At 35.4% G+C, this 13524-nt stretch overlaps 1 protein-coding gene across 2 annotated transcripts; it reads left to right on the top strand.

Moving 5' to 3' along the window:
* Positions 6903-13266, top strand: LOC107608925 (serine/threonine-protein kinase PBL27). 2 transcript variants are annotated; one of them, XM_021106793.1, is made up of 5 exons: positions 6903-7184; positions 7938-8137; positions 8307-8496; positions 11594-12024; positions 12115-13266. In XM_021106793.1, the coding sequence occupies exons 1-5, from the start codon at positions 7043-7045 to the stop codon at positions 12727-12729; spliced, it is 1578 nt and encodes a 525-aa protein (XP_020962452.1). In that variant the 5' UTR covers positions 6903-7042; the 3' UTR covers positions 12730-13266. The 2 variants fall into 2 exon arrangements, with proteins under 2 accessions (XP_020962452.1, XP_016166198.1); XM_016310712.2 differs by having other exon boundaries at positions 6904-7184; positions 11633-12024.

Here is a 13524-nt window from a genome sequence, read left to right as displayed (position 1 = left end):
TTTTATATTTGTTTGAAGTTTTAGAGTATAATATTTTAAAATAACCCAAAAAATGTTAATTACCATAAATTAAAAATTTTTATTCTCATATAAAGGGTAAATGTTTGATATTATTATGTCAAGAGAATAAAACTAATATCTTAATTATCATATTTCTTTTTAAATTCATCATTCTTGTACTGATATTTTAGACATTTTGAGATTGAAAATCTATTCTTATGTATAACAAAATAAATACATTCATAATTTATTTTTTAATTATTAAAACTAAACTGTTAATAATTTAGATTTAATTATTTTGTTGGTCTTTATAATTTTATTAAATTTACAATTAAATTTTTATATTTTTCAATTATTCTCACTTGGATGTATTCATTCTCAATTAGATCTCACTTGGATGTGTTCGATTTTAATATTATATCCACTATTTGTGTTTAGATTCAATTATGTTCCTAGAAAAGTGAATTATGTAAATGTTGTAGGAATTAGTTTCAACATTTGATGAGCTATTTTTCGGAGTAGATCATCGATTCTATCACAGACATTTGTATTCTAACTTCAAGAAGAGATTTTTAAAACTCAAACTAAAGCACTCATGATGTGTAATTGACGGCAGGATAACATTGAATCACTTTTACAAATGTTAGGGATACAAATAGGACGATTTAAACATTAGGGACATTAACGATATTAAAATTTGTTGATGTGATAGGTTAAATAATACCACAACACACATTTAGTTATCCTAATTGGTGACTAATATCATAAGTTTATAAAATTAGATCAAATTAATTTTAAATTGAAAAATTCCAATACCTCAAGTTTTTTTTCTCAATTAGGTTTTGATTTGATTTAAATTCATAAATTTATTATGCTAATAGTCAATTAAAACTTCTATGCGTATGTTATAGTGTCACATAACTTTTCATATTAATAAATTTTAGTGCCATCAACAAAGAAAATAATAAAAAGACTAGTGCGATTAACTTAAAATTTTTAAAAGAAAAATTCAATTAAAAAAATTTTAACCAAGACGATGATTATTATGAAACTACATTCTAGATATCTGTAATTATTCACAATTTTAGGGGCTTAAATTAAAAAACTTGTAAGAAAATAGGGGCAACCCAGCCACAACTTCAGAAAAATCTAAAATCAGACATAGATACAAGTAATTACTAATTAGTATTTCATTTTAAATTAAATAAATATAAAATTATAGAAATACATAGTATTTACTTAAATACGCATACCAGATCTTAGATATTGTGAGATATTGTGAGAGAAACTCAATTATAAATATCTTTTGAATATTGAAATTTTAAATTATAACGCAAAAGTCTAACATATCTTGAGTAAATATGAGATACGTTCTACGTGGAGAAAAGGGTGTTGAGCACCCGAGATACATTCAAAAGCTGGTTAAGGTCTTTAGTGTTCGAGATACGTTCAAACGCGGAAATTGAATCACAACACTCGAGATATAGTCAGTAGTGAATTAAGACTACAGTACCCGAGATACGTATTTTATGGTTTAGGTGTATATATATTCTTCTATCCTCAATTTTACCTTCACAATTCATTTTTTTCCCCTCTCTCTCTCTCTCCCTCAACTATATTTGTAATTTATCTCATTAGAATAGTAAAAAACGGTGATAAATGAGTGATTTTTTGAGTCTAATTCAACTGTGATGTTGTGCACTAACCATGTTGATATCTTACATGTACTAAAGACGGTCATATTGAGCAACATGGGGAATAGGTTTCAAGAAGGTTAGGCAGTTGCATATAGATTTTTGCACGCACTTCTGAATGATGGATTTACCAATAGGTTATTCTGGCTTGAAGGAGATCAGCATGTGAGAATAATGTTCGACATTCATGCAAGGCTAATGCCACAACATGTGATGGAATGGTATGATTCAGTTTTTGACGTGGGTAGGTGATAGGCCGTCCTCTTCGAGTCCTTAAGTAGTCCTGCTGGATGTAACACCGATCCACTTCGCCCAGCCTCGTGATAGTGTCGAAGAAGACGACAGTGAGGGCGATTTTGCCGAATCCAGGTCGTTGAATGAGACTTTTTTTTCTTATGAGTATGTACCAGAGACTCCCTCCAGTAGTGGTGCTCGGTTTTCTCCTACCTCCCCCTTTGTCCATTCCTCAATTGTCAGAAGTTCCAACTCATTATCACACTTTGAATTTGAACGCAATGCAGCTGGATGATCTTTTCAATACCAGCCAAGGGGATGATTATAATACCGATGGTGGGTTGGAATTTCGAGTTGGCCATAGGTTCAGGAATTGTGATGCCATTCTGATGGCGATGAAGAACTACATTATTCGAAAGAACGCGAAGTATAGAGTTCTGGAGTCGGATAGGCTTAAATACCATTGTCGTTGCAAGCAATTCACCAACAGTTATCCATGGAGTTTTTGTGTGGCAGTACGTTGGAATTTGAATTACTGGTATATTTTATTTGTTAATTTTGATGAAATTAAAGGCTATTATGTCTTGTACTGAATGTTGACATGCACGAGTAATTTTGTAGGGAGGTGCGTAGGTTTGGTGGACCACACACCTGTTTAGCACTAACCATGTCTCAAGACCATGCTCAGTTGGATAGTAGTTTGATTTCCAAGGTCATCATACCTATAATAAAGACTGATCCATCTATCTCTATCCCGATGTTGCAAAGTGAGGTGCATCAGAGTTATCCTTTCAAGTCATCATATCGAAAGGTATGGATGGAAAAGCAAAAAGTGATTGCTCAAATTTTTGGTGATTGAAAAGAGTTGTATAACAAGATACCCAGTCTCTTACAAGCTTTACAAGAATGCCTCCCATAGTCCCATGTACGATTCACGATTGCGTTGCTATTCTGTATTATGACGGCAACATGATTGACGGCGATTGGAGCGAGCTTGATAAGGTTTTTTGGGCATTCCCTCATTGTGTTGAGGCATTTGGTGGATGGGACACACCTGTATGAAAAGTACGAAAGTGTGTTGTTAATTGTTGTGGCTCAAGATGGTAATAACAACATTCTGCCCATAAATTTTGTATTTGTCGAGTTTGAGACAACTGTCATGATCGGTTTTCCTATTGAATTTGAGTAAGCATGTTACTCTATACTAGGGGCTTCTTCTCATATCTAATAGATCATAGGCTATTTGCACTGCCCTAAATACACCTTATAGTGGGGGTGTCTGCTGTGGTGGTGGTGGTAGAGTTTGGTAATACAATGATGGAACTGATCCATACTGATGTAATGGTGGTGGTGGAGTCTGGTAATGCAATGATGGCATCTGCTGGCCTATCAAATGAGCCTGTGTATAGTCCAAACCATGATCAGTGTGCTGTTGAACTCCTGGACTTGTCGATGAGCTAGGTATGTTGGTGTGGTCTCTCCTAGTACGATAACGATCTGCCAAATGCTCTATTGAATCCCCAGATGCACCCACGATCTAGAACATGTCATCGAGCTGTATAATAATGTCTGTGCTGATGTTGAACTTGGTCTGGTGATGAGCAGTGTTGGAGGAACCTGGCATGACGCTCCTGGCCATGTCCGCCTCATGCCCAGCAAAGAATCTCAGGGATGGAATCTCTCCATGTGTAACTGGTGTAGGATCTTTAGGTATATCCTCCTACTGTCCATAGTTAGCCTCCTCGTCTGACTGTTGATCATCTCCTTCAGCCCGCTGATCATCTCCCTCAGCCCACCTCATGCATTAATCACGTTCCCTCCGAGCCGGTCTCTGAACATCATCTTGGGCACGCCTCTTAGCTCGTCGTCTCCAATATGGGACATCTAGTGGAAGCTGTAAGTCATCTCTCTGTCCCAAGACAATAGGGGGATATTAGCATGCGGTGCTACTACTCTCGAATCATCCAGGATGTCCTTCCCAGATAGATATCGAACTCTACATGTTTGTTGCCACCATGTCCAATACTCCTGTGTCTGACGAGGATTAGGGATCCTATCGATGGTCACCAAGTGGTGTAGCTGGTAACATCCCTTAAACAAGTCGTACAAGTCACGGGCCACCAAACATTATCTCCCCTTGTCGTCTTGAATAGAAACTCATCAACGTTGATTGGATCTACTGTCCTGTGCTGCTGCCTCTCAGGTTTTCTCTTCACTCTGTCCACATGATGAAACTCTACAAAGTGAAAGCAGACGAGGGGGACAACAGCCCTCCGTGTATAAATCTTTCCATCACTACTAAGTCAATCAGGAGCATTCTTATGTAACTAGAGATCCTCACATGGTGTCCATCGAAACTAGGCAAATCACATAAAGTACGATAATTAGGAATGAATCCCCAATGCCTGAAATAAAATAGAAAACAAAATATCTTGTACCTGATCAAAGATAAAGCCATCGATACGACGACGTAAACTTTAGATCCTACTATCGTGGCGATCCCTGTTTTGTTGTCCTAGTCCTGCCAACCTACGCACAATAAAAGTAATTAACAGCAGAAATTAATTATTTACAATAATTAACTTTATTCACTATTTATAAGATGTTAAATTAAAATATTGACAATAACTACATACCTAGTTGCAAGTGAAAACCTAATAACGTCATATCCTGGCGGACAAAATGATGGAAATCTATAGTAGATCTAAGACACAAGAAGCGGCATGCATCCCGCAATGTCAGTCACATCACGTCCAGCAGCGGTGCAGGGCGAGTGGTACATGTGTGCCAGCAGTGCAAACTCCCAAGACAACTGCCTGCAACAATCGAAATTCACCAGCAATAGTAGCCATCTCAAAGGAACAAGCGTAGCTAATTTGTCCGTGAAAAGAAACTCCCAATAAGCATCATCAAGTAGCACTTGGAGTACTTACAGAGTGTATCCGGATCTGCCTCAGGTGGAATGTATGAAACCCTATTCCTCAGTCAAGTCATCCTCAAATCGAAAACCTGCTTCCTATCTTCTGGATGTGGTGGTGGTCTGTCGCCAAGTAAATCCTCAATTCACTCCCACGTGGGGTGTCAATAGTACTGTTGGAAGTCTCTGATACAACCCCTAATCAGCTCATCCTTAGTGCGCAGACCAAGATGGTAAGCAACATCTTGAAGCGTAATGTTGACCTCACTCCATGGAAGGTGGAAGCTATGGGTTTCAGGCCTCTACTGCTCGACAAATGCAGAGATCAAGAAAATGTCAAACATAAAATTCATCAACTCTACTACATATTCGAATCCCGTATCGTTGATATAAGGTAATAGGATATCCGGCAGGGGAAGATCTAAGGTCACACGGCGTAATAACAGCTTCCAACACCTCTGCAATAGTTGCAACATTTACTCTCGCAAATTAATGTCGTCTAAACCATTATATAGGTTTAATAACTATTAAATATTGTAAACCTAATAGATAAATATCGTTAATAAAATATTATATTTCATACAACATTAATATTTATTACTAATATTCACCGTTAATATATTAATTTTACGTTTAACTATTATATTTATTTAAGTTAACTTAAAATTATTTCTAAAAATATTAAAACCTACTATACTTACCTAAGTTAATAGAACTTCTAATTAACAAATTCAAAATACCTAACACATTAACTAAATTAATAAAGACTAAATACATAAATTAATTATTTACTAAAAATAAAAGAGGGAAAAAAAACTTCACCTCAAAATCTAAAGCTCCAACTATGTACCAAGTCACATTCAGTCGGTTGATGTCTTCGTCACGAATATATTGTTGGGGGCATCTATACATCAGGAACTCGAACTTAAAGTGTTACAAAGTTAGAAAATTTTTCAAAACTCTTCAAATACAGGAAAAATCTCGGTTGCAATCAATTTATACAGGCCTCTGACTATATCTCAGGTGCTGTGATCCAATTTCTACGTTTAAACATATTTCAGGTACTAAGACTCTAAAAACTTTTGAACACACCTTAGATGCTTAGTACTCATTTTTTCACCTAAAATATATTCCAGGTGCATTTAAAATACGTCAGATTTTTGTTGCATCATAGCTTAGAATCTCAATACTCGAAATACGTCTGTAATTTGGTTATCCTCATAGTACCTGATATATGATACATTGTGTATTTAAGTAATTACTCTATATTTTATATATTTTTATAAATTTTATATTTATTTAATTTAAAAAAATCCCAAATAATTAGTACTAGTGCAGTAGTGCTATCTGATTTTTGGTTATGGTTCAACGGAGCTAGGGAATCAAATCTTTGAATTAACTCCGCATTTAAAGTACTAATTAAATTAGAAAATGTATTTTCCAATTAAAGACATAGTAGTAGTATGAAGTATTAATTCATGATCTAGTCAATTTAATTTGACGGTTTGGTTTGATTTTACAATAAGATGTCACACTATTGTCTTCCTAATTACCACATCAATAATAATAATCATAATAATAATACAACTACGGTAAAAGTCTTCCTTTCAAACTTGAAATTCTAAATTTATTAAATTATTGTATTATGGTATTACATTCTTCCTTATATCATATTTTTTTAGAAAAATAAAATAAAATTTTTTGTATGAAAAAAAATTTTGTATTTTCATAATTTATTTTAATTTATCATCAAACAAAATACAAAAATACTAAATTTTATATTTCATTCGTTATATTTGTTTTCAATGTTTTATCTTTAGTCCATTTTCTCATAAACAAAAGTAGCCTTAATTCCTTTACCTTGTCTTCGTTTCAACACCTCTCCCCCTAATTTCTTAGATTGGTTGATCTGCTCCTCCCGGCATGTAGGTCTCGATCCTTCTTCCCCTTTAATGTCCGATGAACACAATCTTCTGACACATCCATACTCACTGAGAGAGAGAGAGAGAGAGAGAGAGAGAGAGAGAGAGAGAGAGGGTCAGTGGCTGTGACAGAAAGTTCAGTGCTGGGTGGGTGATTTTTCTGAGTTCATAAGCTCTGAAGATTTTGGGGGTTTTGTTATGAGAGCTTTTCCTGAGTGGGTTTTGTGGAAAAGGTGTGAACTTTCTTTTGCTTTTGCCTAATTGGATTCTCTGATATGGGTGGGTGTTTTCCTTGTTTTGGATCATCCAACAAGGAGGAAAGTGGTGGTGGTGGGTTGAAGAAGGAAGTGGCAAAAAAGGAATCTTTCAAGGAATCATCAGCTCCTCAGGTTCATCACCCCAGCAGGGTTAGCTCAGGTTTTGAAACTTTATTTAATTTTATTTTCTGGGTTTACTTCAATTGTGGTCAATTTTGTGTTTTCATGACTGTTTTGGTTGGTTTTTATGGCAATTCTTGTTCATCCAAGTTGTTTGTTACTTTGATCTGGTTCATCTGATGCTGTACGTTCCAATGCTAAGCTAGTGAATTAATTGGAGGGGTAGGGAATGTGTTTTTAAACTACAATTTGCTGAATTTCATTGGTATTATAAGGTGGTAGTGGCATAATTGGAGATCTACTATCTTAAGCGTATGATAAGCGCAATGCATTGTCTGATAAGATTTTCTGTTTTGTTGATATTGTGGGATGCAGGGTTGAATAGCTGTATTATTAGCATCTAATTTTAGCCAAGATGTGTTTTTTTTACCGCTATACAAACAAAAATTTAGAATGCCTTGCCCTTGACTAAGATTACCTGGGTCACATTCAAACATATAATTGAGGAGATAAATGATTTTAACTGAAAACTTTATCATTGAGTATTATGAAAATCTGGGCCACATCTGTTGGTGTAATTTAATTTACAATGAACCAACATATTGCCCCGATGTTGTCTTAAACTATTATGTTTCGTCTTCTTGGTCGAACCACATGTATCTTCTACAGGAGGCAATCCTGTTGGGATGAAAGTATTATGGGTCTTTGTGTATGCATAGTGATTTGTCAGCAAACTTCTGTTTTATAATTTATCTTTTTTTCTGCTCCTGCTTATCTTCGGTTATTTATGTAGATAAATCAAAGTCACGTTGTAGCTCAGATCCTAAGAAGGAAACACCACTTCCGAAGGATGGGCCAACTGCTCATATTGCTGCTCAAACATTTACATTCCGAGAGCTTGCAGCTGCTACAAAGAATTTTAGGCCAGAATGTTTACTTGGGGAAGGAGGTTTTGGGCGCGTTTACAAGGGTCGGCTTGAGAACACAGGACAGGTACATTGTCACCGCTTCTACGAATATTTCGGATGTACTGTATACTGATAATCAGCAGCATAATGCCTTTCACATGAAAAAGATTCATAATTTTTTGTCATTACTACTAACTTAGTTTGAGCCTATCTCTCCGTCTTAATTTTTGTTCATGAGATCATTTCCATTGCAGGTAGTTGCTGTAAAGCAACTTGATCGAAATGGTCTTCAAGGGAATCGGGAGTTTTTGGTGGAGGTTCTCATGCTTAGTCTCTTACATCACCCTAATCTGGTGAACTTAATCGGTTATTGTGCTGATGGTGATCAGCGGCTCCTTGTTTATGAATTCATGCCATTGGGATCTTTGGAGGATCATTTACATGGTTAGACTTCATTCCTTTTTTAACCGAAACTTATTCTGCTATTATTGTGCTTTCATTTTATAAAGCTATAAAATATTAAATTTCATGCTAATTTAATTTTTATAATTTATAAATAACAAAGTAAAGTCACAATCCATACGTTTTAAAGCTGATACGTGAAGAAAGACAGTATAGGATTCTCTTGAATGGGAAATATTTGATTCAGTGTTACTTGTATGTTATGCTCTGAACAGTTCTTTTCTAGAAAAAGTCTAGGGGGCCAATTACAATATAAGCCAACTAAGCAAACCTCTTTTATTTCTGATTTTGACATTCGAAAAATTAGGACAGTGGGTGGTTGGTAACGGACCTGTTTTTTAACTAGTTGGCTGGAGTTAGGTTCACTTCTAATTGGTTCCTTAGCGGAATCGATTTCTTAAATGCTTTTTAATGCATCACGTGTTGTGCTCACAACTCGAAAAACAAAATTTTGTTGATGTAATGTACATGTGCATCCAATTACGTAACACCATGTCAGCAAAAATAACTACCTTTTATATTGACTGCGTGAATAGTTATCCAAAAGAATAAATGTGATTAAACAACTGTGTAAAACATTTTACACTGCATTAAGATTAAACTAAAAAAGTATCATTTTAAATATGAGTTAAGTTAGTGGCGGTCATATATTGAAAATACACTACTTTATTAATTGTGATTGTGTCCACTAATGATTATGAACCCTCAGTAATTCCTCATGGAATAAATTGGAAACAATGTGAATCAAGAAGGAACTAAACTAAGAAAATTAAAAGATATGGATTCAAATTGAAAAGTTGAATAAAGAAAATGGTCCAAAATGCCTTTTTTTTTCTCTTTTTATAAATTATTTTGAGGATTTTAATCGATTTATGCTTTTCAATTCAAATTTTTATGTGAATCTATTATTTAATTAATTTTAAATTTATTTGGAATGTGCTTTCCTGTTTTACATGAAAAATATTTTAAATTACTATTTGTTCAATTGTAATCGGCTATTGTCGCCCCTTTCTTTTTTTGTGTGTGAACTATTATTTACACTATGTTTGGATTTTTTTCCATCGAAGAACAAAATTAATAAGAATGGACTAGAAAGTGAAGGAATAGAACAAAATTACCTTCGTTTTTCCTTTGAAAAACTATTAAAAGAATTTCCTTTCTTGCCACCCTAATTTTGAGGGAAATGGAACAAGGGACATTGAAGGAGTAGTTCTCGTTGAATTTAGGCATGTGTGTATTGTTCTTATAACCAATAAGAAAAAGTCACTTTATAAGAGTTTAAGTTAGTGGTGGCTTATATCTTAAAACGTCATTCTTATAAGATTTGGATCCTCTCATGTTCTTTTGAACATGATCTTGTCATGTTTACATCTCCAAGTTAAAATGATAAACATTCAATGGTAGATAATGAACATGAAAGGATGAAAATTCGTTTCATTATTATTTGACTATTTGTGGCCATATTGACATGGTTGCCCTCTTCCTTTGTTCCCACCACCTGTCAACCAAATATACTGTTACTTAATGTTAAATTGCTTTCAATCATGTTTTCCCTTCTTACATGAGAAAACTATTTTAAGTCACTAATTGATTTACTTTAACTGCCTAACTTTTTGTCGTTTATGTGAAATTATCATTCAAATACTTTTAATTTGTTATGGGATATATTTTTCCTTTTCACATTACAACGTATTGGATTGATCCTCAACATTGTTTGTATCTCTGTGAGTGTTATTAGTACTACATAGCAATGATGTATTCTATTTTACTAGGAAAGAGACTCCTATGCTTTGGTCATCACCTTTTTTTATATTGTAACATAGTATCAAAGTTATAGGTTTATTATCCCATCAGTATAGGAGGAGGTATTCTTTAGTAGCACCTAATTATTTAGATGTGCCTGTCATTGCCATTGTCAAGAGTTTATTGAAGGCATTTTGACTGGACTTATCCTTTGAGTTATCCTTTGACTATCTTTTGTTTAATGTTATTAGTTGAAGATACCACAAAAATCTCATTTAATTGGTAAAGGACATTCATATGCGTTCAAACAGGATTGCTAGGTTCTACTTGTAACTTATCTATTTATGCATCTGTATTTACTACCCATTTTGGTAGTGGATCTGTGTCCATCTCATTCTGTATAAGGCTTGTTTATCTGACTCAATGGATTAAACATTAGTGCATTTGATTCTGCTAAATTACAATTATGTGATCTCGGGTATGGTTTAGTTTACATCTTTCCATCAACTGCTGATTGTTTTTGTTATTTACAAGTTTGAATTTCTCGAGAAGTCTATTGCAAGGTGATCATACTGTAACAATCAATAAGCAATACACACAGTAAGTATAATATATCCATGTACAGAGTAGATCACGAGAGTACACTGTTACCGTATCACCACAAGGCTAAGTATGATCAGCTATGTTTATGCTACTAAATCTTGAGCAGTTTGTGATCAAACGACTGTAGGAAGCTGAGTCCAAGCAATGTTAGGGGAAGAATTCAATATAAAATCCATTCTTTGAAAAGTTTAGATTTGACAATACTTGGATTTGGATCAATGTTACTAATGTAAACCATAACATACCAAATAATGTTTGTCATTGGCCTCATTGATGGTTTTTATTAGATATAAATATGTTGATTATGTATTTCAAATTGTTTTTAATGGCACATAGCTAGTATGTTACAACTTCAGCTTTGTGAATATATTCATCTTCAAATTTTGATAACTTCTGTAGATATGAGCTGTCTTGTGTAAAGTTTAATCCTTGATAGGAATTCTAAATTGATGTTGCACCTGCCTAGTAGTTATGTCCAGCAACTAAGCATTGTTTTTCAAAATGAAATAAAACCGTCTCTTCTTTCTCTATTTTAGTTTTCATGATGTTGCTTGATCTGATGTGGCTGGTTGATGTTGCAGCTGAAAATATAATGACCTACACAATTGGCAAGATGCCATAATTCAGCAAATCGTTTTGAAAGTGCATTGTTCAATACAATGTTATTTCACTTAACCAGTAAACACTACTTTAAAAGTTGTATGTTTTGATTAGAAATTTTAACTCCTGCAAGGTTTCAGCAAGAAATTTCTGACTCCGAGTCTCTTTCCAGATCTCCCTCCTGACAAGGAGCCTCTGGACTGGAACACTAGGATGAAAATAGCAGCTGGTGCAGCAAAGGGATTGGAATATTTGCATGACAAGGCAAACCCCCCTGTGATATATAGAGACTTAAAATCTTCTAACATCCTTCTAGATGAGGGTTATCATCCCAAGTTATCGGATTTTGGACTAGCTAAACTTGGTCCTGTTGGTGACAAGACACATGTATCCACACGAGTAATGGGAACATATGGTTATTGTGCACCAGAATATGCTATGACTGGTCAACTCACTCTGAAGTCCGATGTTTACAGCTTTGGAGTTGTGTTCCTTGAACTTATTACGGGGCGCAAGGCTATTGACAATACACGTGCACATGGAGAGCATAATCTTGTTGCTTGGGTAAGTATGTTGGTTTGCATCTTAATTTTTTTTGAGCTTCTAAAATTGACATGAAACAAATTCATTTCTTTTGGGGCATCAAAATTGTAGGCCCGGCCTCTTTTCAAAGATCGTAGAAAGTTCCCCAAAATGGCTGATCCTCTACTCCAAGGCCGATATCCAATGCGAGGACTGTACCAAGCATTGGCAGTTGCAGCAATGTGCTTGCAGGAACAAGCTGCCACAAGGCCTCTTATTGGGGATGTCGTAACTGCTCTCACATATCTGGCCTCCCAGACATATGAACCAAATGTAGCCAATCAGTCCAACAGACTCGGTCCATCGACCCCCCGGAGCAGGGATGACAGAAGGAGCATGATAGATGGTGTGGATAGCCCAGACCGGGGGCGTCTCGGCTCCCCTTCCACCCACAGAAACTCACCTGATTACAGGAGGAGAGACAATAGGGAACTGAGTGTTGGGACAGAGTTAGGCAGGAGTGTCTCTGGCAGTGGTGGGTCGGGGAGGAAATGGGGACTGGATGATTTAGAAAGGCAAGATTCTCGTAGAGACAGCCCTGTAAATACTGCAAGAGCTAGGGAGACTCCAAGGAACCGTGACCTAGACAGGGAACGCGCTGTTGCAGAAGCGAAAGTATGGGGTGAGAATTGGAGGGAAAAGAAGAGAGCAAATGCCATGGGAAGCTTTGATGCCACAAATGAGTGAACACAAACAAACACCGGTTCGGTTTGGTGTTCCTCTTCTCGTTGAAGAGATGCATATGATTAGAGTCACAGGAGAGGAATTTACACAAGGGTCTTGTCATTTAGTTTCTTGGTTTCATGTTCTATCCGGGGAATAATTTGTTGTGGATCATCCAACTTTGACTGTTTCTCCCATATTACTCTAGTTAGTTCATCATGTGAAGGAAAACAGTACACAGTTGAAATTTGGAATATATATATATATAGGGGGTTGGGGGGTTGAGGAGCTTTATGGGGAAGTTAAGTTGGTGTGAACTGGGGTGATTGAATGTAACGTTGCAAAATGTGAAATCCAACATCCTCATTCATGTAAAACGATTTCCTCGGTTTATGTTGCATATATAGACTATAGAGCAACAAAAGCGTCTAATTTTTGGCCCCTCACATTTGCTGTATAATGGTGGGGGAGGTTAGTGGATTTGGTGTGGTTGTCATTGCTGTTTTATTTTATACTTTCGTACAGTATGACAGAATCTATTGTCTATCAGGGTTTTATGTTTCCGGCTTATACATAAAAGAAAAAAAATTAAATATGCAGTGATAAACATAAAGGATATGGATGCTCATTAATATCATGGGTGATTTAGTATTCATGTTACCAAAAAAGAATTTACATTTAATGAAGGTTGAAAATTTGAATCCCATACATGTATAAATAGGGGGTATGATACGAGACAAGATACATAGCAATAGCAATCAATAACAATATTCTCTCTCTTTCTTTTATAATCTTCTCTCTTTTACATTCGATACTACT

Source organism: Arachis ipaensis, chromosome B07 (assembly GCF_000816755.2).
Source record: "Arachis ipaensis cultivar K30076 chromosome B07, Araip1.1, whole genome shotgun sequence".
Taxonomy (NCBI): domain Eukaryota; kingdom Viridiplantae; phylum Streptophyta; class Magnoliopsida; order Fabales; family Fabaceae; genus Arachis; species Arachis ipaensis.
Note: the sequence above shows the minus strand (reverse complement) of the source record. Positions and strands in the feature narration are given on the sequence as shown.